This window comes from Pongo pygmaeus, chromosome 2 (genome assembly GCF_028885625.2).
Source record: "Pongo pygmaeus isolate AG05252 chromosome 2, NHGRI_mPonPyg2-v2.0_pri, whole genome shotgun sequence".
NCBI lineage: Eukaryota > Metazoa > Chordata > Mammalia > Primates > Hominidae > Pongo > Pongo pygmaeus.
The window spans coordinates 109,400,649-109,427,445 of NC_085930.1; the positions used below are offsets into that span (position 1 = coordinate 109,400,649).

At 38.8% G+C, this 26,797-nt stretch overlaps 1 protein-coding gene across 1 annotated transcript in view; it reads right to left on the reverse strand.

The window, feature by feature from the left end:
• TOPAZ1 (testis and ovary specific TOPAZ 1) overlaps positions 1 to 21,970 on the reverse strand; it is a 93,682-nt gene extending 71,712 nt beyond the window's left edge. The window contains exons 1-4 of the mRNA XM_054479551.1: positions 18,822 to 21,970; positions 15,950 to 18,368; positions 6,187 to 6,248; positions 4,986 to 5,113 (exon numbers count right to left, since the gene is read on the reverse strand). Of these exons, the coding sequence (XP_054335526.1) occupies positions 4,986 to 5,113; positions 6,187 to 6,248; positions 15,950 to 18,368; positions 18,822 to 19,164 (2,952 nt within the window). The 5' untranslated portion in view covers positions 19,165 to 21,970. The remainder of the gene's footprint in view (positions 1 to 4,985; positions 5,114 to 6,186; positions 6,249 to 15,949; positions 18,369 to 18,821) is intronic.
• Between the last annotated feature and the right edge of the window lie 4,827 nt (positions 21,971 to 26,797).

Sequence of the window (26,797 nt, forward strand, 5' to 3'; positions counted from 1 at the left end):
GGCCTCAGGAAACTTACACAAGGTGAAGGGGAAGCAAGGCACCTTCTTCACGAGGTGGCAGGAAGGAGAATGAATGCAGGAGGAACTACCAAACCCTAATAAAACCATCAGATTTAATGACAACTCACTATCACAAAACAGCATGGGGGAAACTGCCCCCATGATTCAATTACCTCTACCTGGTCTCTCCCTTGACATGCAGGGATTGTGGGGATTATGTGGATTCAAGGTGAGATTTTGGGTGGGACCACAGCGAAACCATATCAGGACATAAACAGCAAGTTTATAGAAAACAATATAAATGGCTTCTAAAGATGTTTAACTAGACTCATAAGAGAAATGCATATTAAAACTAAAATAAAGTCATTTATAAAAATAAGCAGATGGACAAAAAATTAATAATGAATTAGTGCGTGGGGAGAAAATGGCACTCTCACACAATATTGTTGAAAGTATAAATCAAAGCAATCTCTATGAAGGACAATTTGACAACTCCACTTCTAGGAATTAATCCAAAAATGCTTGCACATATGCAAAATGCCTTATGCTCAAGGATGCATAATGCAGTAATATTTAAATAGCAAAAAAATGGAAACAAACCAAGTGTCCATCAATAGTGGGACTTGTTAGATTATATTCATATAGTAGGTAATTATACAACTATAAAAACAAGACACCATTACATACATTGAAACGAAAAACATCTCAAGCAAGGTAAAGAACAGCACTCTATCATCTGGATGAAATTCAAAAGAATTCACAATGGGTGTACTTTGAGAAATGGCAGAGAATCTCCTACTGGGGTAACTCTTCTGCAGATAACAACCATAAACCCTGGATAAAATATTTTTAAACTACCTGAAAAACCTGGAGAGATATGAAAAGCAGGCAGAACCTAGAGGGAAGTCTACACTCAAAAAGATGGAATGCCACTGGGTAAATGTCTTGCTTTTATGGCTGTATATCCAAGGGCAGGCCCTAGTTGGAACCACTTGGGGAGGACAATAATTTGCCCTACTAACAAAGAACCAGAAGAACAGAGTTTGGGGTAAAATCAGAAACTGGAAAGTGAGGCTAGGAATCTGGAGAAAGCCTAACAGACAAAGCCCCTAAATCTACTTATAACTTGGCCCAAATCTCTAGCTGATCTCTGAACTATATGTATGTAACATGGATTCCAAAGAGCCCAGCTAAGACTCAAAGAACTGAACAAACATTTCAACTGACTCCAACCGCAGGGGAGTAATCTGGAGGATGAGTTCACCCAAGTCAAAACCTAACATGCGACTACTATATAGCTCAGCAGTTACAGCCCATTTATCCCAGAGAAATTAAAACACATAGATACACAAAAACCTGTACATGAATGTTTATAGACAGCAGCTTTATCCTGTAACAGTCCCAAACTAGAAACAATCTAGATATCCATCAATGAGCAAATGGCTAAATAAACTATGGTACACTCATACCATGGAGTATTACCAAACAGTAAAAATGAATGAACTATCGATATATGCAATGACTTGGTTGAATATCCACAGGATTATCCAGGTGGAAAAAAAAAGAAACCAATCTGAAGAGGTTACATACTGTATGATTCCATTTATATAATATTCTTGAAATGACAGAATTATAGAAATGCAGAACAGATATGTGGTTGTCCACGGTTAAGGAATGGGCGATGGAGGAAAGAGAGAAGAAAGTAGGCATGCGCTATCAAAGGGCAACATGAGGGATCCATGTGGTGATGGAAACGTTCTGTAATATCTTGATCGTATTAATGCCAATATTCTGGTTGTGATACTGTACTATGGTTTTGCAATATATTACAATTGGGAGAAACTAGGTAAAGCGTACATAGATATCTATGTATTATTTCTTATAACTGCATGTGAATCCACAATTTATCTCAACTAAAAGTGGGATGCTGCTGAAACAGTATTTTTGGATACATTTATAGCACTAAATGCCTCTATTAGAAAATAATAATGGTTTCAAATCGATGACCTCGGCTGCAACTTTAGGAAGCTACAAAAAGAACAACAAATTAATCCAAACTAAGTAGAAGGAGGAAATAACCAAAGCAGAAATCAGTGAAACTGAAAACAAAAAAGCAACACAGGAAAAAAATCAGTAAAATTAAAGCTGTTTTTTTTTTAGAATTATCAATTAATAATCCTCTAGCCAACCTCTTATGAATCTACATTTAAAAATGCCAAAACTATAGAAATTATTGGGGGAGGGAGAGAGGTATGACTGTTAAGAGGTAGCATAAGGGATGTCTTTGTGGTGATGGAATAGCTCTTTGACCGCAGTGGTGGTCACATAAATCTGCATATTTGATAAAATACACTGAACTACACAAACTTATTTTATCAATATCAAATTCCTGCTTCTTATACTTTAAGATGTAATTATAGGGGAAAACTAGGTGAAGGCAACATGGGTCTTCTCTGTACTACCTTTGTAACTTCCTGTGAATCTCTATTTCAAAATAAAAAGTTAAAAAAAGAACACTAGTACTTTATCAGGAGCCCAACAGTAGAATCATCAAGTAATTACTACTATGGTAAACCTAAAAATTGACAACTGATACACAGGAGAAAAGAAAAGGCCTCTGGAAAAGAATCATTCACACACACACACACACACTATATATATATATATATAAAAAATAGATACACACATTTTTTATATATATATGTATATATATATAATAGATACACACACACACACACACACCCCTACCTTTTCTTTTTTGAGACAGGTCTTGCTTTGTTGCCCAGGCTGGAGTGCAGTGGCCCGAACATGGCTCACTGCAGACTTGACCTCCTAGGCTCAAGCTATCCTCCCACCTCCACCCCACCACGTAGCTGGGACTACAGGTGGATGCCAGCACTCCTTGCTAATTTAAAAAAAAGTATTTTTGTAGAGACAAGGTCTCACTATGTTGCTCAAGCTGGTCTCAAATTCCTGGCCTCAAGTAGTCCTCCCACCTCAGCCTCCCAAAGTCCTGAGATAACAGGCCTGAGTCACTGCACCTGGCATATTGATCTTTTATTTCCCACTATACATGTATGTACTTGTACATACATACATACTTGTACATACATACACATATAGTGGAAGTAAAAGATCAATAAGGAAGCATTTGTAAAAATTTACAGCCAGCCATATATAAAAGCAGAAAAGAAGTAGGCCAGGCATATGTCCTGTAAGTCAATCTATTTACCCTCTAATGTTCCTAAAATGTAAGGTAAGAGAGAGATGAAAACAAGTTTGTTAATTCCCAAATTTGGGGGCCAGATATCTTTTTTTTTTTTTTTTTTTTTTACCAGGTATTTACCTATTATTCTTTTTATTTTATTTTATTTTATTATTATTATACTTTAAGTTTTAGGGTACATGTGCACAATGTACAGGTTACTTACATATGTATACATGTGCCATGCTGGTACGCTGCACCCACTAACTCGTCATTTAGCATTAGGTATATCTCCTAAAGCTATCCCTCCCCCCTCCCCCCACCCCACAACAGTCCCCAGAGTGTGAGTTCCCCTTCCTGTGTCCATGTGTTCTCATTGTTCAATTCCCACCTATGAATGAGAATATGCGGTGTTTGGATTTTTGTTCTTGCGATAGTTTACTGAGAATGATGATTTCCAATTTCATCCATGTCCCTACAAAGGACATGAACTCATCATTTTTTATGGCTGCATAGTATTCCATGGTGTATATGTGCCACATTTTCTTTTTTTTTTTTTCCATAAGCACAAAAAATATTTTAATTTTTTATTTTTAAAATTTTATTTTATTTTATTTATTTATTATTATTATTATTATACTTTAGGTTTTATGGTACACGTGCGCAATGTGCAGGTAAGTTACATATGTATACACGTGCCATGCTGGTGCGCTGCACCCACTAACTCGTCATCTAGCATTAGGTATATCTCCCAATGCTATCCCTCCCCCCTCCCCCTACCCCACAACAGTCCCCGAAGTGTGATGTTCCCCTTCCTGTGTCTCATTGTTCAATTCCCACCTATGAGTGAGAATATGCGGTGTTTGGTTTTTTGTTCTTGCGATAGTTTACTGAGAATGATGATTTCCAATTTCATCCATGTTCCTACAAAGGACATGAACTCATCATTTTTTATGGCTGCATAGTATTCCATAGTGTATATGTGCCACATTTTCTTAATCCAGTCTATCATTGTTGGACATTTGGGTTGGTTCCAAGTCTTTGCTATTGTGAATAGTGCCGCAATAAACATACGTGTGCATGTGTCTTTATAGCAGCATGATTTATAGTCCTTTGGGTATATACCCAGTAATGGGATGGCTGGGTCAAATGGTATTTCTAGTTCTAGATCCCTGAGGAATCGCCACACTGACTTCCACAAGGGTTGAACTAGTTTACAGTCCCACCAACAGTGTAAAAGTGTTTGTATTTCTCTTAAGAGCAAATATTACTGACTAATATTTGTATTACTGACTAATTTCGTAAAGGGTTAGTACTTTGAAGCCTACCATGGTATTAGAAGGATAAATATATAATCCCCCTTCCCTCAAACAAAACAAAGAAATCATCCCATACTAGGAAGCATGGCCGTCAGGTACTATGCTACCTGAAAATTAAGGAAGATCAAACGATTTTCAGCACTTAGTGTTTTCTGAGGCAGAAAAATATGTAATATTTTATTTAGAAAGACTTTCATAGGTTTGTGACAAACTTCAGATACTAAAAAGCTAACTACAGTATGTAATTAAACAGTACATCCCATTTTCCCAGGCAAGGAAGATCTTTTTTATACTGTCCTTACACCAAGTATCAAGGGATACATCCCATGGCTAGAGTGACTTTATTCTTTTATTCAATAAAGGGAGTTATACTTGCCACCCGATAGCACTGTTAAGATGGATTTATGCATTACCACTATTTAAGACCAAGAAATAAAAAAACACAAAAGATCCCCTAGTACCTTTTCATCCAAGTCTGAACTTTTTATTTGTTCACTGAAGTCTCCCAGTGTTTCATTTTCAGAGGTCTCATTAGCAACTTCTCCTAAGGAAGTGTTTGCATCTTTGGGATCATGTTTTATTTCACTTGCTGAAAAGAAATAATATTCAACTATAGAAAGTTTAAAGACAAAATAACTGAGTTATTCAAAGGCTGTTCTAAAAAATGACTCAGAATTCAGAGGCTCTTTTAAGGTCTAATGTGACAAATATGAAGCAGAGTTTTCAGCGAATTATACAATAATTCCTCTCTATCAAAATAACTCCATTATATTATATAAAAAGAAACAGATATTTAAGAATTTTTCTTGATCATCTCAAGAATTTTTAATTTTAAATATACTTATTTTAAATATACTTATAAAATATACTTTTAAATATACTTATAAAATAAAATGTATTTTAAATATACTTATAAAACTTGAAAGTCAAAGTAAAATTAACTTTCATACTAAGTTATGCCCTGTGAAATAAAGATTCAGGTATTTAAACTTTCGACTAGCTGTTAACTATATATATATATATATATATTTTTTTTTTTTGAGACAGGGTCTCGCACTGTTGCCCAGGCTGGAATGCAGTGGCGTGATCTCGGCTCACTGCAAGCTCCGCCTCCCGGGTTCACACCATTCTCCTGCTTCAGCCTCCCAACTAGCTGGGACTACAGGTGCCTGCCACCACGCCCGGCTAATTTTTTGTACTTTTAGTAGAGATGGGGTTTCACTGTGTTGGCCAGGATGGTCTCGATCTCCTGACCTCGTGATCCACCCGCTTTGGCCTCCCAAAGTGCTGGGATTACAGGCATGAGCCACCACCCCTAGCCAACTATAAAATTTTTTTAAGCAACTGAGATTTAAAATGTGATAAAGCTTAAATACATATTTCAATTTCAAAATAAGATGACAAAAACTGCTGAGGTCAATTACCTATCTTTTGTAGATAAAGCCTAACAAAGTTATTTATTAAATAATCTGACAGAAAATATCTCAATCTGATCTTCCAACCAGTCAATTAAAATAGGAAAATTGACAAACTATAAAACATATGGTCAACAGACCCTAAAATGAAAAGCTTCTTGTTCTAGTGAATTCGTCTTGACTAGGCCTGAATGGAGATATAAAGAGATGCTTCAATATTGCGTATTCTGAAAATGTCAACTTTTACCTGCTGAGTTGGAAGCACAGATGTCTGGCTTTATCGATCCACAGTCCAGTACAGGCAGTTCTCTATTATAAAGCAAACAGAGCTTAAACATTATAATAGATTCTAAGCAGAACTATCCGCTTCTCTAAACATTAATAATAGTCACTTTAGCTTCTGGTGAACATCAGCTCAAGTCCTCCAGGGCAGAGCACTTACTATAATGAGACTCAGAACCCAGTGCACCTGTGTGGATTTTTTGTTTGGCTCTTTAATCACATACGCCTCAACTGTTAGGGGTTGCTGCCACTCAAACTTTGTTACTGAGAGCTTGACAAGATATACAAAGCATGTAAAATTCAAAAAAGTATTACACCAATACAAGATAGTGTTTAACTTCTACTTTTTTTTTTTTTTTTTTTTTTTTGAGATGGAGTTTCGCTCTTGTTGCCCAGGCTGGAGAGCAATGGCGCGATCTTGGCTCACTGCAACTTCTGCCTCATGAGTTCAAGTGGTTCTACTGCCTCAGCCTCCTGAGTAGCTGGGATTACAGGCATGCACCATGACGCCCAGCTAATTTTGTATTTTTAGTAGAGATGGGGTTTTGCCATATTGGTCAGGCTGGTCTCAAACTCCTGACCTCAGGTGATCCATTGGCCTTGGCCTCCCAAAGTGCCGGGATTACAGGCGTGAGTCACTGTGCCTGGCCAATTTCTACTCTTAAGCATGTATATGTATGTCATACGGTCAATGTCAAAGGAAGACAGCTTGAAAGCAGCTTAATTTTTTTGGTAGTCCCTAAAGACAACTTAGAGTCTAAAGATTAAGAATATGTAGAACAGAGTTAGACCAGTCTGGGTTCAAACACTGTTCTGCTACTTGCTGTGTAAACTGTGGCAAAACTACTTAACTTCTTTAAGTTTAATCATATCTGTAAAATGAGAATACCAGCTAACCACAAGGTATTGTGAGGATTAAACGAGATAAGATGTCCTTAAAGCCAATAGCATAGGCCCAACAGATGAAAACTACATTTATAGGAGCCACTCAAATACAAATGGCCAAACACTATTCCATTTTTAATCACTTAGACAAAAATTTAAAACATATAAAAGTACACAGAATAAAATAAACACTCATAATCCCACCATTTGTTCATTTAACAAGTGGATAAGCACATCCTTCAGCACTGCGACTGCTCCTGGTTCAGAATTACTTCCTAGCCAAGAAAGACGAAAACTAAACAAAACATTTTGTATTTACCATTCTTTGAAGTTTAGAAAACAAAGTATTTTTTCCCAACATAAACCCTAGAAACAATGAGAAGTATAGTTTAAAGGATAGGGAAATAATACAAACAGAAAACATAAACAAATGCAAATCTTTCTCTAACCTGGACCTTTCTAGATTCATATCTAGCTATCTACTAGAATATTTCCATCTCAGTATCTCAAAGGCCTCTTCAACTCAAAATGTCTAAATTTGACCTCCCCATACAGCTTTTTTTTTGCGTGGGAGATGGATGGTAATGTTCTTCTCTAAGAGAGAAACCAGGTATCAACCTTAACACCTCCCTCTGCCTCACCCCCATCTGATGAACCAATATTCACTTCTTAAACCTTCCTCAAATTCACTCCCACTTCTGTGTAAAGTCACCACGTTCTTTCGGCTTATTACAATAGCTCCCCACCAGTTTATCCTCCACACCAGAGCTATAATGATTTTTAAAAGTAAATGTGATCAAATTATCTCTCTTATTTAAGTCTTCCCATGAATTCCTATATGCTTAGCATAAACTTCACACTCACCATAAATTCTAGTTTGCCTAGGAAGGTCTGTTTACGCCTGTTGTCCTGGCATATTATTAACAGCTCCTCATGTCCTTCTCAAAAGCTTTGCAATCTGGAAGGTAAATTCTGTGTTCATTTTACTCTCACAGCCCTTCATGACAGCTTTTGCACATTCTGTAGCTTCATTTCTTGCCATTTGAACACCAAGCCATGCGACATTATTTTGGTGTCTCAGTTTTCCTCAACAATTAGCTAATTCCTACTTATCCTTTAGTGATCATTTTAAATGCCACTTTCACCAGGAGGCGTTTAACATCTTGCACTTCTCCTATCATTTTATGGTACGTGCTTATTTGCCTCCCTAAAAGCACTGTGAGGACAAGGCTTATATATGTCTAGTTGTTCTCCACACATGCAGCACCTAACATATTCCATGCTAAGGAGACCCAAATGAAGATGCCTCCCTCCTTTCTAGCAATTCCAGTACAAGGTGAGGCTCACATACAAGCAGACATAATATACTGAGATATGTGCCAAGAGAACTACTGGAACAAATCCCTGGAATAATATCTCAGATGTGATTGATGGATAACTGAATGCAAAGAAAGGGACTTTCAGATAAACATATGCAAAAGGCCTAAAGTACATGGTGCATTGTAGAAACACTGAGTTGCTTGCTATGTTTATCTTTCATTAGCCTTTCACCCCACTTTCCTCCCTCCAATACCATAGTTGCCAAAGAGGAAATGGATACAGATCCACTAAAGAGCCTTAAAAAGCCATGTCAAGCAATTTAGACTATCCCCACGTGGCTGAAAGCCAGTGAAACACTCTCAACAGTTACTGGCAGATCAATTTCTATTTCGAATATCACTATGACAAAAGATATATTAAGAGAGTTTAGGAAGATTAACCAGGAGCTCATTACAATAATCTAGGAGAAAAATAAGAACATAGAGAGAATTTAGAGGAACGAACAGCCATCAGAGATATTGAGGTAATAACATGAACAGAACTAAGTGACTCAATAGAGAACTGAGGGATGCTTCTGTGGCCTCTAATTATCCCGAAAGTTCCATTCATAAATAGGTACAAGTATATTAGCTTAATTTCCAAGTATTAAGATAGTATTTATAGTACTGCTAGTATAATTTATATAGGTATGGGAAACTTTTTACTATGAAAATAGCTAACTTACAAGGAAGGTAAAATTACACATGCAAACTCTTGTAAGAAACAGTTTATTTTTGCTTGGAATTTGAGAGACAAAAAGTTAAATTCACCTGGGTGAAAAAAAAATCATAAAGTGAGCAAAATTGTAATTTACACAAATATTTTACAGTTTTGCATTGGTGGAGTATAGTCACAGTTCTGAACTGGTGAAACAGAAAAGGGAAAAATGAAGGGAAGAACAACGAAAGGAGATAAAAGAGATTTGGATGAGGCTACAGAAATACAGATAAGCAAAGAGAAGATCTGAATAAAAAGGAGAGGAGAGAGTAAGACAGGTTTAAGCCAAATCTGAAGAGCCATACAGATTACATCAAGCTTATTCTCTACCAGAGCACTTTTCATGTGGATAATGAAATCTATTTAGTGGGTCCCAACCAAGAAATTTTTTAATGAAATTGAATATGAAATATGAGACTATATCTGTTGTAGTAAGGAAAATAATTGTTTTCGTAAACCTATAATTTCCTATCTTCATAAATATGTACCAGATTGTAATATAAAACAGATCTTTATTGTGGGTAATTGGCAAAATAGCTGGAAGATGATTGCTTTAGAATAATTACTATCAGAAAATGTTTGAAAACTATTGCCCAAGGAAAAAGTTTAGGGCTTAGCATAGTGGCTCACACCTATAATCCCCACAATTTGGGAGGCTGATGTGGGAGGACTGCTTGAGTCCAGGAATTCAAGACCAGGTTGGGCAACACAGTGAGATTCAGTCTCTACAAAAAGAGAAAAACATTAGCCAGGTGTGGTGGCATGCACCTGTAGCCCCAGCTACTTGGAAGGCTGAGGTGTGAGGATCGTTTGAGCCTGGTAGGTAGAGGCTGCAGTGAGCCATGATGGCATCACTGCACTCCAGCCTGGGCAACAAAGCAAGACCCTTTCTCTCTCAAAGAAAAAAAAAAGAGAGAAAAAAATTCAGAATGTCACTGCCTCCTTTTGAGATGCTAATTGTGGTCAGTATTCATTTATTTACAAATAGCCATATTCTGTTTCTGGATAGGACTGCTACAAATTTACTGGGACAATTATTATACAAGTAGTAGTGGCCCTAAGCAGAGAAATATTATGGTATCCAATTCATCAAGGCAGGGGTTCCCTAGCCTGATGCCACACTATACTGTTAGGTCTCCTGATATTACAAATGTTCAATCACGTACAATACTGTTTATTCCAGCAAAGACAAGGACTAGTTTACGGGGCCTGAAAGAGAAAAGAAAAAAAATCAGAATAATGTTTCTTCATAGTCCCCACCTGCTACTTTAAAGAGGAAGCAGAGATGAGAAGAAAGGGACCTAAAGTGAAATAATGTTCCGCGGTAGTTTGCAGAGTAATTGAATTAAATATATAGGAAGAACCAAAATGCTGCTCTTCCAGTGTGCTGTTTTGCAGAGCAGGGACAGACTTTGGAGCAGGTTCCCTTGAGTTCAGATGTCAGCTCTGATACTTGCAAGCTGGGTCCTTTAGAAAGTTAATCATTTTGATTTAAGTATAAAAATAGGGGAGTTTCAACCTCAGAATTGTTTCACTAAATAAAATAAGTTATGTATCTAGCACAGGGTAGACATTAAATATCAGTTCTTATGATTAAAATTTAATAAAAATTTAATAATTTTTATAAAAATATAATAAAACTTTGCAGTAAAGTTAGAGCACATTAGATTCTCAGTGGAATGGGACAATGAAGAAAAGTGTTTCTTAAAAGACAATGAATCTCAATATATAAGGGAGAGAAAAAATGATCTTTATTTTTGGTGGAAAGCTGTTTTTTTTTTTTTTTTTGTCATTTGATGGTAAAATTGGTAATAAGACTACTCTACTCTAGAAGCCCTCTCTTGGGGAACAAACCGGGATTAAGTCAGACTCTGAGAAAGTAAGTTACTTGAGACAGGATATAATTTGCCTGGCATAGATCCAGGCTATGCATGGGTCTAATGAGACTCAAATGCCTGGGCAAAAGTGGTAGGCTTTTATTTTCTGTGGATTGATACCAGATATTTATCCCTCAGAAGTTTATTATTTACTGGCTCCAGAATCTACAATGGCTGCCTATGGATTTGAGACCAAGTTGTGAAGGTGGTAAATAACTGATCCCCACTGATCACCAACATCAATTCCATACTGAATTCAAATTTTTGTGCCTAACTTTCCAACCTCCTTAATCTAGCATCATCCTACTTATAAAATCTTATTTCCCACTATTGTTCAATGTCTACTTGCTTAAGAAAGAAAGGATTCACTGTCTCCATTTACATGTAATCTAATTCAAGTGCTTCAGAAATGGCCTGCAATATTCTCAAACAGGAATTGAAACCTTAATTCTCTTTCCCATCTCAATATATGAGGGACTGGACTTGCAAATGAAGGTAAATAAGACATGGACATTTCCTACCCTCAAGAAATCCAACAGTTTAGCAAGTAAGAGATTAAATTATTCCACCATGAAATCAATGCCACAATTGAGGTAGCATAAGGTGCTATGGGAATGCATAAGGGATTCTACCTCTGCCTGATGGAGTCAGGAAAACCTTTAACCTTCTGTACACAATCATGTTTATATGTACTTTTACCTTTCTGCCCACATATTCCTCATTATTTCTCCTTCCCTACCAAACTTCTTTCCTTCTTCTCCTTTGTTAATCTAAAATCCAAACTTCAAGGATCAATACAAATTTTTGCTTTTCCAAGATTTCTTTCATTCTTCTCTTTTCTAAACTCCTACTATTCTTAGTACTTCAGTTTATATACTTTTGTTTAAAACACCTTAGTCCCCCACTCCTCCCCCTTCCCCCCAACTATATAGTAATTCCCCTGAATTTTTGGCAGACTCTTAAAATCTCAACAATCCACTGTATAGTATCATTCAACTGATATTTTAGCATATAATAACCCTATGTTCTAGTACAGATTAACTGTCCAGCACTGACTATTACAGACATCCTCAGATCATTTCCAATGATACAGGCTATTTCAAACGTTTTACCAGTTTCAGCCATTACACATTTCCAAGCACATCAGATCAAGTTTTAGTGAATGAGTTCTAGTATGCTTCTAATGTTTTAGATTTTAATATGGACTTTCCCTACTGTGGAGACTAAAAACAAATAAGCATTCTATCATGACTTAGACACCTTCCAAATTCTCACCAATCTGGTCTGAGAATACTTTCCCCAGTGATTAAGCCAGCTCAGGTTTGTCTACTTGTTTTACCAAAAGGGGCAGTCCAGAGTTTCTGACAATATATGGGCCTCACCCTTTCATCTTCTACTTTTATTCCTGTAAAATAAAAACTCATTCCAGCAGGCTTCAGCCTCTCAGTGTCTTAGAAGGGAGAAAATGGAGCATAAGAACTAGTAACTGACTGGTAAAAAGGACATAGCTGAAATTTCAAATTATATTTTAAGCTTCATTTAGTTCTAGAACCATTAACAAGTTTCTGTGCAACTACTGATAGATTCTCTGGTTATCAGGTCTTCATTTTTCCCTGTTAAGGTTTATTCTAGCACTGTGGATGACTACAAAACTAGTATTTCCAGTGCAGAACAAATATAAAAATATTAAAATAATACTGAGAAAATGTTCAAGTTTGTTTAAAAACAGAAACTTTAGAAGTAGATAAAAGGCAAAGAAGAGCCAATAAAAGTATAACTGGTGCTTTTGAAGTGAAGAAAAATGAAGTTCAAAGATAGTAACAAAAAAGCTATCTGAAATAAACACTTGATACTGCAAACCAAAATGGGAAACCTTGTCTCAGGAAAAAGTGATATATAATTATCATTCCCAAGGTGGAAAACAAGAAGAAAAAATAAAGGCAGTTTAAAGTGGAGCAGTGGGAGTATTAGTTTGGCCTCAAAGTTTTTTACTACAACACATAATGTCAGAAAGCAGGAGAGCAACGTCTACATAGTTGTGAGGGGGAAATATGTAAACTAAGAATTTTACACACAGACAACCTGCTCTTAGACAAATAATTCTCATGCACCCAAGATTTTAGGGAACACAGTAATCATGAACTCTTAAAAAATTTCTTTGCTCTGAAATCTAGCCAACTAAGTGATGAATCAAAATAGTCAAGATTAGGCCAGGCACGGTGGCTTACGCCTGTAATCCTAGCACTTTGGGAGGCTGAGGCAGGCAGATCACTTGAGGTTAGGAGGAGTTGGAGACCAGCCTGGCCAACATGGTGAAACCCCGTCTACTAAAAGTACAAAAAAAATTAGCCAGGAATGGTGGCATGTACCTGTAATCCCTGCTACTCAGGAGGCCAGGGCAGGAGAATTGCTTGAACCTGGGAGGCATAGGTTGCAGTGAGCCGAGATCTGCCACTGCACTCCAGCCTGGGCGACAGAGCAAGACTCCCTCTCAAAAACATAACAAAAATAGTCAAGATTAGAGGAAAGTAAATAGGACTGGTGGTAGGGACTGAACCAATTTAAATAGAGAACTAATAATGAGAATCTTTGGAGTTCAGGTTATTGAAGAAATGTACATGGCACAAGGCTTAGTAATATAAAATAAACTTAAAACAAAAATGTGGGGTAGGCAATATTAGGAGAAAAAGTGTGTATAAATATGTTCATCTTTCATATTAAGAAAGCAAACACTGCTGTCTAAAGTTGGAAAACAATTTTTATAAGTGAAGCTAAAACTCAAACTTTTAAATAAGTTTCCTTATTAACCTGAGAGAGAACTTCAAGAAACTAATTTCTTGTGGTAAAGAAGTATACTAATTCAGCAATCCATTTCATTCCACTTTCATTTCTCTGCCTCTTCTGGTTAAGTGTAAATGAAATTTTCTTTAGCGTTTTTACTAAAAAATGGCATGATCCAATTTTTCTAATATTATATCCACTTATATGTATAGATAAATGTCTGGAATGATGCATACAAATAGCAATTAATTTGTTATTTGGGTGGTGGAATCTCCCCCCCAACACCGCTTTTTACTTTAATGAACATGTATCATGTTTTAAAATAAGCCATTATTCTTTAAAAAAAGAATAAAGAACAAAGGTCCTGCACTTTAATTCACAACATTCATCTCTTTCTAAATTTGGCTTAGCTCACTAGTCAATATCTTGTCACTCAACAGAGAAGTTTGCTCTTGAATGCAGAATTTACTCTGATTTTCCTTTGTATTCCTCCAAGGAAGTATGGTATAACAGTTAAACATGCCCAAACCTTTTCTATTCATTATTTAATTTAATCCTCACAACCCTGAGGCAAGTACTTTCCATTTTTACAGAAAGACGAAATAACTTGCCTAAAAGGTCACATAGCTGTTAGGTGGTAACAAGAAGATTCAAAAACCAAGGTCAGACTACAAAGACAATCACTAGGTTTAGAGTAAGACAGGGCTAGGTTCAAATCCAGATGCTGTTACTAGGAGGGTGATCTTGGGCAAGTGACAAATTTGTCTTCATTTTTTTCCATCTTCAAAACAGGCAGATTACCAGGCTACCTCATTACATGGTTAAAAAAATCAATAAAACTCTTGGTCCTCCATTTGGCACATAGACAGCATTATATTTGGTGATAAGTTTCAAGTTCTTGTAACAATAAGACCATCAAGAAGAGTATGATACCACAAAGGTAACTGCAAATAAATGGCAGAGAAACTTAAGTCATGTACCACTGAATCTTAGTGAAAAGTGTTTTCATTTTTCTTTGAGTCTGTTCACAAAATATTATGATATTCAGGTATTATATAAATAACGGCTTCGGGAATTATAAAATTAGGTAAAATATGACATAATATTAAATCAATTTGGGGCCAAGCAGAATAGATTAAGTTCCTGAGCATGAAGGTTACTACTTGGCCCCATTTAAAGTTGCATTGGGCAAACTAGTCCTATTTGAGGGAAAAAAATCATCATTTAAAACCATTGCCTTAAAAGTAAAACCCCGAATAAATTTTATGCTGTTTATCTCTGAAAATTAGTTTAACTTTTGACTCTACTTTCAAGCCCTAATTAATTCAAATAAAAATTTCCAAGGCGTCTCTGTTCCCTGAAAAATGAACTTTTTATCGAACAAGGAGGCTATAGAAAATGGATTAAAATAGATAGCACTGATCTTAATAAGTAATCTGGCTGAAGTAAAAGTTTATCTGCATATTTATAATAATTAAAGAACATTTGAAAATAAACTTAACTTTTGAAAGAAGCAATCTCCATCACTTAAAAAGCCACTCTATGGACTGGGTGCAGTGGCTCACGCCTGTAATCCCAGCACTTTGGGAGGCTGAGGCGGGTGGATCATGAGGTCAGGAGATCAAGACCATCCTGGCTAACACAGTGAAACCCCGTGTCTACTAAAAATACAAAAAAAAATTTAGCCGGGCATGGTAGTGGGTGCCTGTAGTCCTAGCTACTTGGGAGGGTGAGGCGGGAGAATGGCGTGAACCTGGGAGGCAGAGCTTGCAGTAAGCCGAGATTGCGCCAGTGCACTCCAGCCCGGGGGACAGAGCAAGACTCCGTTAAAAAAAAAAAAAAAAAAAAAATCCACTCTATGAACCATAAATTCTGAACAGCTAATCTTTTCTATCTTCCAAGATACAAATAATTCATTATTTTGACTCTAAGTTTTAGCATAATGACATTTCCAGGCATCAGCAGTAATAATGGTATATAACATTTAATAAATAACTGGGTTAAAAAATAATGGAGCTTCAATATCACCGAATACATTAGTGAAACTTAAGAGACTGCTTTTCTAACCCCCAACAATCTGCACTAAAAGGCATACTTGAACATGCATACCTTAAGGCATCACTTGGTTCTTTTTTTACTGGAGTTTCCATGTACTTGGAGTCTGTTGATTGGTGCTCTCCAGCAACATTGGGCTCCTGGCTTATCTTGGGGACCTCTGAAGTAAATGAGAGCTCCCCTTCATTGGAGACTCCAAAGAGGTCTGGGTCATCTTGAATTACATCAATTAAGAGGACGTCATCTTCATATGCTTTAAGAATATCTGGAAACCCTACTTCTGAAAAATTCTTAGTTATTTTTCTACCCCTAACTTCACCGGAAACTGGTCGGAATGTTTCTTCTTCATTACAGCAGAAGGAAGGACTTTTCTCTACATACCCAGGATCACAAGAAAAAGCATTATTTTCAGCTGTGAGAGAAGCAACTTCTTTATTAGAAACAATATTGCCTGGTTCAGAGACGTGATTAGATGGTTTGCTATTGTTACCTTGCTTTGTAAAGCTTGGAGAAATACTATAGGAATTCTTATTGTAGAATGAGTCAGAACTAGCTTGCACTGGAGTTACACTATTTCGTATGCTCAAAGTTTGAGGTCCTAACATCGTCATGGAGACATTTTTTTTACTCCTATTCTGTCTTACGTCTGTGCCAGATAAATTGTCCAGAAGTTCTAGAGGACTGTAAGCTTCTCTCTCTGATGACTTGGCATTTACTTCTTTTCTTTTTTCTGTTTTATTCTTAAGTAAAGGAATTTTAAAATTAGTCAGCCGTCCTGTGTTCAGTATTTTAACCAAGTCTGGAACTATAAATGTTTGTTGAGCAATGCATGCTTTTCGATGAATAGTTTTGCCTGTAGAGTTATTTGCTTCCTGACCATCTTTGGAAGTTGCTGTCAAATTAAGTTTTGTTAAATTTCCTCTATCTTTTTTTTTATTTCCTGTTAAGCTTTGAGTCTCACTGGTTAATTGAGTATCTTCAGTAGTGTTAGAAATTACCTCTGATCCACTTCTGCCCAGTTCCTCTGATTTTATCTTTTTATCATCCTTGATTATAGTTTCCTTTATAACCATTAAAGTAGGTTCTACTGCAGAAACTGAAGACAAACAATTAGAATTAGAATCTAATTTTTCTTTACTTGAAGATTCAGTGTTTGTTTCTGTTAAGGAACTTTGTAATAATAATTTGGAGTCAGTTAAGTGGGTCTGGTTTGTTTGGTGTTTAGCGACATCAACTTGCCTACAACTTTCCTGAGACCCAGGAAGAAAGTAACTTGATTCTGGCAAGGAAGCCTTTTTCCAACACCAGGCAGATATTCTAGCACATGAATAATAGGGCCAAGTTCTTTTACCAGTCATAGGTATTGTTCTCTGACAGCTTAACTTCAATTCTTCAGATGCACTTCTTAAGTCTTCCCGTGAAGATCTCCTTTCAATATGGTACTCATTAGGTGATTTCCCCATGAAGCTTTTCATCGATCTAAAATCCTCTTTCGATGCCATGCTTTCATATCCCAAGGGCTCTGAAGCATTCTCTGTTTCTTCTTTCAAAAGTGGTTCAATGGTTTTCTGAAACACAGCATTTACATGATGTTCAGAACTTGTTTCTTTTTCTACTGTTTCTGGGACACTTAATAAATGATCCATCAAAAAGACTGTATTATGGCTTACTTTTCTCAAAACATTTAAAGGACTTTTAGTCTCTGCTTCTTTACCATCAGCAATCATTTGATTTTCTTGCAACATCAACTCAGACTTGTTATACTCATTAGAGAAGTTCATTTCAGTAACTGTTTCATCTGCTTTTTCAGACAACTTCATCCTTTTCCTGGGTTTTCGCCCAACACTGCTCTCCTCTATTGAATATTTATTTTTTTCACGTTGAAGACAGGAAAGCAAGCCATTGGTTTTACTTTGGTATAAATCATTCTCTTCTGGTAGTAACTTATTTACTCCCATTACATTTTCTTCGGTTTGTAAGAGCTGAGGAATACTATTTGTGTCACTCTTCTCTGCAAGACTCCTAAGGTTTTCTTTCTTTGAGAAATTTTCTGCTACATGCATACATCCACCATCAGGCTTATATGGCCGGTTGTTTTCATCATTACAACCCTTGGAATGGGGGAAACAATTGCAATTACGTAATTTTAAAACGGAATTATTTTCTACTTCAGGTGACAAGATGTTACAAGAATATTTTGGAGTATTCTTGTACAGTTCATCTTGGAATTCAACCTTAATATTTTGTGTAGCCTCATTTTCGGTTATTTTGAGAGGTGGGTTTTCTAAGCTTTTAAGTTTTTTATTTCGAATTCTTCTTTTAATACCTTCTACTATACTTTCCTTACCCAAAGACTGCAAGCATTCCACTGTTTGGAAAGATTCCGAACTGGTTAATGATTCCTTTCTTACCAGGTCAAGCCCTGGCTGTGGATCATCACTTGAGGCTTCAGTAACTTTTCTTTTTTCCTTGGCTGATCAAAACAACAAAATATATCAGAAAAAATTTTATATTGAGGAGGAAAATGCAATTATCATTGAAATTAAAAATTGTGAGGCTATCATTTTTATTTCCCTGAAGAGCTGAATGTAAATACACATTTGTTTTTAAGTGAAAGCCTCAATTTCTGTTAAGGAATTACATATAAACCTGTATAAATTCTAAAGCAACTGAATAACCCTTATAACATCGTCATCTCATACTAGCCAAAATGGACCACAAGTAGGAATTCCTCCTATCATAATTCTGACCAAGGACTCCTAACGGGGAACACCCCTTTTAAGGAAATCCATTTTTCCCATCTCCTGGTCAACTATGTGCATCAGAAATAACCATGCAGGTTCAAATTAAAGACTAGTGGTAAAACAAAGATGGAGCACGCTGAGGTGCAAGGGCTAAAGGTAAGTGATCGTGGGTGCTTTCTTACTGTGTCTTTCCGTTTGCAAGGGGAGTTCAGCCTCCTTTGCTGCTTCTAGGCCTCGCGGGTCTGACGAGTCTGACGGGCTTACCTGGCCCCTGCGCCCCTCCACCCGACGCCTTGCGGCCTTTCCAGCCCCTGATGCTGCAACCGACTTATCACTTTCCACCTCGCCTCTCCCAGGGGTGGCCCGGACCACCATTCTCCTCTTTTGCTTATTCTCCCCGCGCCCCCCGGCCTCAGGGCCGCAGACTCCCGCGCCTGGCCCTGGCGCCTGCCGCTTCCGCAGGTTTCGCACATTGCCTTCAGGCCCTGAGGCCGTCGTGGGGCCTAGGGGTGGAGGTCGTCGCATGTGCCCCGGGGCCGGCCCGCCGGGGCCCCTCTGCACCAGCTCGCAGGAACCCACCGCGGTGCAAAGGCTGCTCCCGCCGGGAGGCACCTACTGCCCTCTGACCCACCCCACACCGCCAGTCACCACAGCCCGGGGCCGGAAGCGGAAGTGGGGCGCGTAAGCGGAAGTGGGGCCTCGTGTGTGGGGCCCCGGCTGGTGCTTCGGGATCCAACCGGCAGGAGAGTCGCGAGTTCCGTGCCAGCGTCTTTCTGGAGGACCTCTCGCGAAGCCCCGAGGGAGGCAGTGGCCGCGCCCGATTTCATTGCGAGGGACTGTAGTGGGGCTTATCACATCACAGGCCTCCGTTGGCCCTTCCACTAGGCTGAGCTTCCTGGAACCGTTCAGGGTTCATTCTCCCAGCTGCTGCTCCTCGCGCCTTGGCTGCTCGCAAAGGCCACGGTCAGCCAGTGGCTTGTAACTCCACACCAAGTCTCCTAGAAGCCCCTGGCTAACTGCCTTCCTGATATATTCACCCGGATATTCCATATTCCACAGGCACCTCACACTCAGATGGGCAAACCAGCTCATCGCTCCTCACAAGCTTGCTCCTTTCACATAGGTGGATGCGCCACCATGCGCCTAATTGTTTAAGCCAGAAACCTAGAAACCATCAGAGACAACCTTCTTTCTACTTCATCCCTCACATCCACTTTCACTAGACCTACTTGACTGTATTTTGTTTGTCAGCCACTCTCCCGTTTGCCATTACCATGGCTCTGGCCCTCAGACTTTCTTGACTGACCTACTGCATCAAGCCTCTGAATCCATCCTTGAGCTATTCCAGTCAAACGTCCACCTCCTTGCCAGGCCATGCCTCTCCGATGACAGGAGATCTTAGCACTTCTCAGTTTGACCTTTCATGAACTTCTTTTGCTCAAAGACTAAAACTAACAGAAATCCTAACTTTAGTGTGGTATCTGCGACCCTATCTGATGTGGCCTCTGAAAAATTAACTAGTTTTCTCTTACTGCCACTGTAGGGTATAAGTTGTGCTTTGATGGAAAACTACATAGAAGTCACCGTTATGAATTATCTGATTCTGATTCTATGGGAGTTATTTTACAACTCTGTAAATTATAGATAAGCGATAGCAACACAAAATAACGGTCTATAGAAATCCAAATTCTGTCCAATAGAAGTTTAATTGACTTCTCATTTTCACTGTGGAAGAAGCCAGTTTTGCCTCCATTTCCACATTCATTTCATTCCTGGTCTAGAATGTTTGTTGTTTGGACTTATCCTTTGAACCAATGTTTATAAAATCTGCCTGATGGGAGAATATAATCTTTAATACATGTTCATCTATGACAGCCATTATTTTCTCTTTTTTGAAAATTATCTCTTATCACCACACATAGCCTGCCCATAAGCCACATTGGACTACTACCTGAAGTTCCCCAGATTTCATATACTTTTGTTATGCTTGTGCTTCTGTACCTGACAGTCCTGGGAAGTCTTCCTTTGCTTGTCTGCCTGGTGAACTACGTATTTCCCCTTCAAGATTCGTGCAAGGATGACCCATCAAGGAAGATTTCCTGCCACTGTTCTTGCACTTTGAGGGGTAAAGTGTTCCTTCCTGTCTGCGAACACACAGTTCAACTATTTACTTGTGTGTCTCCCTTAGTAGCTTCCTTCCAACCAAGTGCAGATATCTTCCATTAATCTTTGCTTTCTGTGTGTTTAAAGGAGGACCTGGTGAATTTGAATACAATGCATTAAAGAATGGTAGGTATGATGCATAGAGTGTGACTAATATGGCAGTTTGGATGAGCAGCTCAGGTCAAGTATTCTGAGGAGCTTTTATAAAATAGAATTTAAGTAAAAGAGGTGTAAAAGATACAGAAATTATCCTTGTTTCTTTCTCCTTGTAAATACCCTTAGGAAAAGGAAAATCAGTTTAAGACTAGCAGAATTTATAAAAAGTTATCATAAGCACTTCAGGCTCATTCCACATTCACTTTATATATCAGTTTCCTCATCTGTAAAATGAAATAGTATGTCCTCAGAGTTCTCATGAGAATTAAATGTGCCAATATTTGTAAAGCAGTTAGAATAATGCCTAGTTGATTATAAACATTAAATAGATTTAAGTAAAAACTTCAACACACACACACACACACACACACACACACACACTCTCTCTGAGTCAGAGTCTCACTCTGTCACCCAGGCAGGAGTGCAGTGGTGTGAACACAGCTCACTGCAGCCTTGACCTCCTGGGCCCAAGTGATGCTCCCACTGTAGCCTCAGGAGTAGCTGGGACTACAGGTGTGCATTACCACGCCCAGCTCATTTTTTTTGTTTAATAGAGATAGAGTCTCCCTATGTTGCCCAAGCAGGCCTTGAACTCCTGGCCTAAAGTGATTCTCCCACCTCAGCCTCCCAAAGTGCAGAGATTATAGGTGTGAGCCACCAGACCTGGCCTCAATATATATTAAAAGGTAGACTCTATAGAATTCTGACATTTACTACCTTCAAAATAAACATTGCTAGTAGGACGTTAGTAAAATAAAGATAAAAATTCAAGAGTCTGGCCTCTGGTCTGAATCTGGAGCCCACTGGCAGGCACCCACTGCCTTCGGCCCACTTTAAGGACAGATGGTGTTAAAGTTGGTTATAGGCCCAGGAATTTGAAACTGTTGTGACCCATAACTGTTGAACAATTTGTAGAACAGGAATGAGAAGAACTTAGTAGCATAGGAAATTCCAAAATCAAGTGCAGTCATCCCTCCCTATCTGTGGGTTCTGCATCCGCAGATTCAACCAACTGTATAACAAAAATATTTGGAAAAAAAATGAATAAAAAATACAAAATTAAAAAACAATATAACAATTATTTACATTGTATGAGGTATTGTAAGTAATCTAGAGATGATTTAAAGTATACAGAAGGATGTGTGTAGGTTATATGTAAATACTATGACATTTTGTGTAAGGAACTGAATCACAGATTTTAGTATTGAGAGAGGTCCTGGAACTAACCCTCTGTGGACATTGAGGAAGGACTGTATGCTTAGGGTTCTGCATAGTAAAAGTTTAGTCTTTATTACAGCTTTTAAAATCCTCATACCAAACTGCTTTCAAGCAGAAAACTTGAGGTTAGATGTCTTTATAAAAAGTTTCCATGGATCTTCTGTTCTCTTCTGTGAAATGATTATCATAATTTTACTTATTATGCATGGCAATATCTGGAGAGGGAAGGCATTATCATTTATCAAAAAAGACTGTCTTCCTAGTGGGAGACCTCACATACTTGGAAAACCAGAACATGGAGCAGAAGATTTACTCATGCTATTGGGTTGCATCTCAGTCCACACAGAGATGACCTTCTATGGGTGCCTAAGAGTCCCTTCTCTTCTAGTCCTTTCCCTTTTCCTTTTCTACCCATGTGCTCTTGTCCCTGCATCCTGGCTGACAATATTGCCCAGCCCTTGAAGTCAACTTCAGGGTCACCACTTCTCCAATGTCCTAGTTCTATCCAGAAAAGAGGACAGCAGAGCTACATTCTCTGCATTCCACAACTCTAAGTTGTAGATTATTGGTCCTCTGGACTGGCTACATAATTTATGGGCCCCAGTGCAAAAAGAAAACTCACACAGCCCTTTGTTCAAAAATTAAAAAGTTTCCCCATTTCTTTGGGTCTTCATTTCTAAAGGCTTCTGTGTCATGTAAAACTTAAGGAAGTTTGTGAGCTTTTGGCTGGGCGTAGTGGCTCACACCTGCAATCCCAGCACTTTGGGAGGCTGAAGCAGGAGGATCGCTTGAGCCTAGATGTTCAAGACAAGCCTGGGCAACACAGTGAGACCCTGTCTCAAAAAAGAAAAAAAAAATTAAAAACTTTCAAGACAGTGACAGCAGAACATTAAACCAAGTATGGAACCCTGTGCAGCTACACAGGCCATGTCCCCATAAAGCTGACCTTGTAGATTCATGTTCTATTTATATAAACATCTATAAGACTAACAGTCCTCTCTATTGCTAATATTTGTCAACTCTAACATCATAACTTCTATCCTTTATTATGCCAGTCCTTGGCCAGTTTGCAGTTAGAGCAATTCCATGCCCTTTTTCTGCCCTGCTATGACTCCCAGAGGCCACCTCCTGAATCTGCATTTTCCACATTCCTGGGTCAGCTGGCTTTGGGTGAGACTCGGCCAGTAGAGAACCCTGGCAGAATAAAGAAGGGAGAGTTTTCCCACATTGCTTTCTGCCTTGAACTGCCTAGCAGACCACTGGTACATCTCCCCTGGGGCTCCATTTCTTGTTGGAGGGGCTCTCTGTGAGGGCAGCTTCAGCTATGTGCCTTGAGGTCCCTTTGCCCCTCCAGCCTAGAAATGGTAGTTGCTTTCTGCTGTTATTAATATCTGGGCACCACAAACCTCATTTGATTTCTCAGTTCTTCTATCCCGTTCTCTGCAGTACACGCCTGTTTTGTTGGGAGTGATGAGGTTCAGAACATGCTACCCCAAAATATGGCACTTTGGCATTTGAGAAAACAGCAGAAGCAAGGTCACTTTCACCCTTCCCTGCCCTTTTGCCCTGAAACAGGCCATAAAATCTAGCTGACTTTTTCCTGAAGTAGGCCATAGACCCTCATTCCAGAGGTGCCCTTCCTATTCCTGGAAGAAAGCAATATCCTTATCTCTGAAGACACAGGGACACAGAGAAGAACCTGAATAAACAAGTCTTGCTAAGCTCTCCCCAGTTTATTACCATTAGATCACACCCCCTTTGTCTAATTATACTTCTGCACAACTGTCCACTCTTTAAGCATAAAAATACACAAGTTTCCCCATTTCTTTGAGTCTTCTTTTCTGAAGGCTCCTGTGTCATGTAAAACTTAAGTTTGTGAGCTTTTCTCTTGTTAGTATGTTTTTATTATAGGTGCCTCAGTCATGAACCTAGTGATGATTATGAAAATAATTATCTTCTCCCCTATGGAAGGAAATATTTTTTCCTCCTTCGATTTGGGTCCAGTGTTTGGGGGTCTGCAAATTAACTGACGGTAGATATATTAATAGGAGAAAAGACAAAATTTGTGTATTCACTCTGGATCCTTTAGATGAAATGGCTACTCAATCAGCCAAAGATAGTTTATATATCCACTGAATAAGGAGAAAGGAGGGGGAGAAAGAGCTTCTATGGAAGAACGAGTGGAAAGTTTGGTTCAGATAAAGTTTAAGCAATTACTAATTCCAGTGATAATAGTCGTTTTTTCCGGCTGTAAATCATTCAGAGAGGGAATTATGGTGGCTGGTATTTTCTGGGAGGTCCTGCTTAACTCAGCAAAAGAAGTTTAGATAAGGTCTGCCTGCCTCCTGCCCTCATGGCTGCTATTTGTTCAGACGGTTTTAGCTTAAAATAATCTTTATGCCACTGAGGGGCATTTTAGATTCCTACAGTTTAAAATACTTAATTTCTTTTTTCCTGGTAAGAGAGCCCCCTCTGTAACTAAAGGAAGCTGGAAGAAACAGTATGAAAGCAAAGACTTGTTCAGTCACAGTGGCAGAAGATGTTCTTTCAGTGTCTTGAAATTAGCGTTTAAATAATGCAAGAATAAATTTTGTGTTCTCCCAAAACATGGTCACTTATCTTTTCTGCTAAATATTCCCCACATTTTCTCCAACTTTGGCTTCTTATTCAATTTCTGATTGTAAATCATCTGCCTAGGAATATTATCCAATCCAATGTTCAGCAGACAATAACATATCGGTATCTCTCAAATGTTAAAAAAATTAATGATCCTATTTTACCTTGGAGAAAAATGAAAGGTTTCAAAACCTGCCACTTGTCTCAAGTAATTTTACGTCTTGAAGTCCAGACTTCGGAATCTCAATTAACTTTCTATCCACTAGAGGGCCCCAGATCAGAGCCGCCAACGATGACTCACCCTCTTTCCTCAGGCTGCAGGAACTCCAGGCTCTTTAATCTTAAGAGCCTCTCTGATTGTGTCATTGAGTCGGAAGAACTCAATTACTCAATGTAATAAGTCCAAAATGGAACACAATAGGAATCTGTGAGCAGAACAAGACCTTGAAATAATGTAGTCTAACCTCTCCGTTTTGCTTCTGAGAGGCAAGAGCAGCTAAGTAATTTAAAAACGCGGTGAATCAATCATTTCCTAAGCGTTTCCTCTTGGTTGCTGCCTAGCCGCCTGTGCTTCCAAACTGACCATTCTCCAGGAGGCAAGACCTCTGGTCTGAAAGAGAGATGGAAGCAAGCTTATTCTACTGCTTCTGCACCCGCCCCACACCTAAGAATGCCTATGGTGGATGTGCCCATACTCTGGCATCTCTGGAAAGGATCTTAAAATATTTATCCCTCCCAAATTTTCAAGTTGGGGCTGGGTATGGTGGCTCAGGCTTGTAATCCCAGTACTTTGGAAGGCTAAGACGGGTAAATCACCTGAGGTCAAAAGTTCCAGACCAGCTTGGCCAACATGGTGAAACCCCATCTCTACTAAAAATATGAAAATTAGGCCGAGTGTGGTGGCTCACTTCTATAATCCCAGCACTTTGGGAGGCTGAGGCAGGTGGATCACCTGAGGTCAGGAGTTCGAGACCAGCCTGGCCAACATGGTGAAACCCCACCTCTATTAAAAATACAAAAATTAGCTGGGCATGGTGGTGCACGCCTGTAGTCCCAGCTACTAGGAAGGCTGAGGCAGGAGAATAGCTTGAATCTGGGAGACGGAGGTTGCAGTGAGCCGAGATGTTGCCACCGCACTCCAGCCTGGGAAACAGGGCAAGACTCCATCTCAAAAAAAAAAAAAAAAAAAAAAAAAAATTCAGGTTGGATTAGGGCCATCATTTCAGTGTATTATTTTGTTTGTGGAGGAGTAAATAAAGCTAGAAAAGATGAGTTATGGGGTAGTGGGGTGTTCCAAAGAGTGGCGTGCTCCAAAGAGTGGCGTGTTCCAAAGAGTGGCGCGTTCCAAAGAGTGGCGTGTTCCAAAGAGTGGTGTGTTCCAACAGGAGATCACAGAATATTTGACCCTGAGGCCAGCCTCTTCTCAGGAGGGGCTGTATATTGAGCCAAAGTTCAGGGACCTGGAGGAAGGAGAGAAGCTGAACCAAAGTGTGAAACATGCATTTTGTTCCAGTTGGTCAGTGGGGACAAGTAGTTCAGCTAATGATTTACGAAGCAGAGTAAGATCGGTGTCTGGCCTCGTCATAGCTAATTAAGGTGAGTATCTGTGAGTCCTATCTCAGTCACATGGGGAAAGGTGGTTCTTTGCAGTAAGCTGTTTTTTGGAACACAGAGGGCAGGGAGATATCTTATCCTTCCCTTTTCCAGGGTCACAGGGCACAAATAAAATTCAATATTGCTACCACTCTAAAGTGGAAGTTCCCTCCCATGCACTTTTCCGGTTTGATTTTCCTCACAACAGTGCCATATTGTGTACTTGCTCATTTTTAGTCTTCCCCAACCCTCAGCTAGAACAGGGTCTTTTTTCATGCCCTGCTATATCTCTATTAATGAAAACAGTGCCTGGCACACAGGTGCCAAGTAAACATTTGTTGGCTGCGTGGGGCCTGTATTTTCTTTGGAGGGGTTGTGGAATAGCAGGACTGCCAGGGTCATGGCTCAGGAA